Source organism: Buceros rhinoceros, unplaced genomic scaffold (assembly GCF_000710305.1).
Source record: "Buceros rhinoceros silvestris isolate BGI_N320 unplaced genomic scaffold, ASM71030v1 scaffold34868, whole genome shotgun sequence".
Lineage (NCBI taxonomy): Eukaryota > Metazoa > Chordata > Aves > Bucerotiformes > Bucerotidae > Buceros > Buceros rhinoceros.
In genome coordinates, this window is record NW_010429151.1 from 3,122 (window position 1) to 4,010 (window position 889).

The 889-nt window shown below is 63.4% G+C and overlaps 1 protein-coding gene across 1 annotated transcript in view; it reads right to left on the bottom strand.

The window, feature by feature from the left end:
• The window catches only part of SLC6A8 (solute carrier family 6 (neurotransmitter transporter), member 8), a gene marked incomplete at both ends in the record, with an annotated part of 3,997 nt that extends 3,117 nt beyond the window's left edge, over nucleotides 1-880 (bottom strand). Inside the window, 3 exons of the mRNA XM_010142547.1 lie at nucleotides 8-156; nucleotides 399-531; nucleotides 607-880. Of these exons, the coding sequence (XP_010140849.1) occupies nucleotides 8-156; nucleotides 399-531; nucleotides 607-880 (556 nt within the window). The remainder of the gene's footprint in view (nucleotides 1-7; nucleotides 157-398; nucleotides 532-606) is intronic.
• Nucleotides 881-889: the final 9 nt, after the last annotated feature.

Sequence of the window (889 nt, forward strand, 5' to 3'; positions counted from 1 at the left end):
TGCCCTCCCTGCCACCCTCACCTGGGCCTCAGCCAGCTTGGACCAGTCGGGTTTCAGGTAGTAGACAATGCCACCCAGAGCCCCAGGCAGCGTCACCCCATGGACCAGCAGCAGGATGAGGACCACGTAGGGGAAGAGCGCCGTGAAGTAGACAATCTGCAGAGGAGCGGCGGCCAGTGAGACATCCCGGTCTGGGGCTCTTCATCATGTGCCACAAGTGTCTCAGCAGGACCAGCGCCTGGGGACGTCCCCAGCAGCTGGTGCCACCTCCAGCCGGAGCTGGCAGTGGGCTGTGGCACGGGAGGGCAGGAGCCGGCAGTACTGCGCGCTGCAGTCCTGTCCCCGTGTGCCAGCGGCCCTCACGCATCCCCAACCTGCCCCCTCGCCACCAGCATCACCTTCCCAGTCGACTTGACGCCCTTCCAGATGCAGAAGTAGACGACAACCCAGGTGGTGACCAAGCAGAGGATCATCTGCCAGTTCATCTCCCCCGGCTCACTGAGGTCCCCCGAGAGCCGCAGCACCTTGTTCCTGCAGAGCAGGGCTGCGCTGAGCACGGTGCGTCCCCACGGCCCCAGGTGAGACCCCTCTGGTCCCCACACTCACTCCCAAAACTCAATGACGGGCGAGCGCTTGCTGGCCAGGTCGGCACAGCTGAGGTTGAAGGGCCTGGTATCGGCGCTGGCGTTATTGCTGCTGTTGCTGCAGAGCTCGAGGTGGAAGAGCTCAGTGCAGTGCTCGGTGTTCCAGGAGTGGCCGCAGGTGGCCCAGGGCAGAGTGTCTGTCAGCGAGTGCACCAGGTAGAAGAGCCCCCACACCAGGATCATGATATAGTAGGAGTTGCAGAAGAAGACGATCACCATGGAGGCCAGGCCCAGACCTGTAGCAT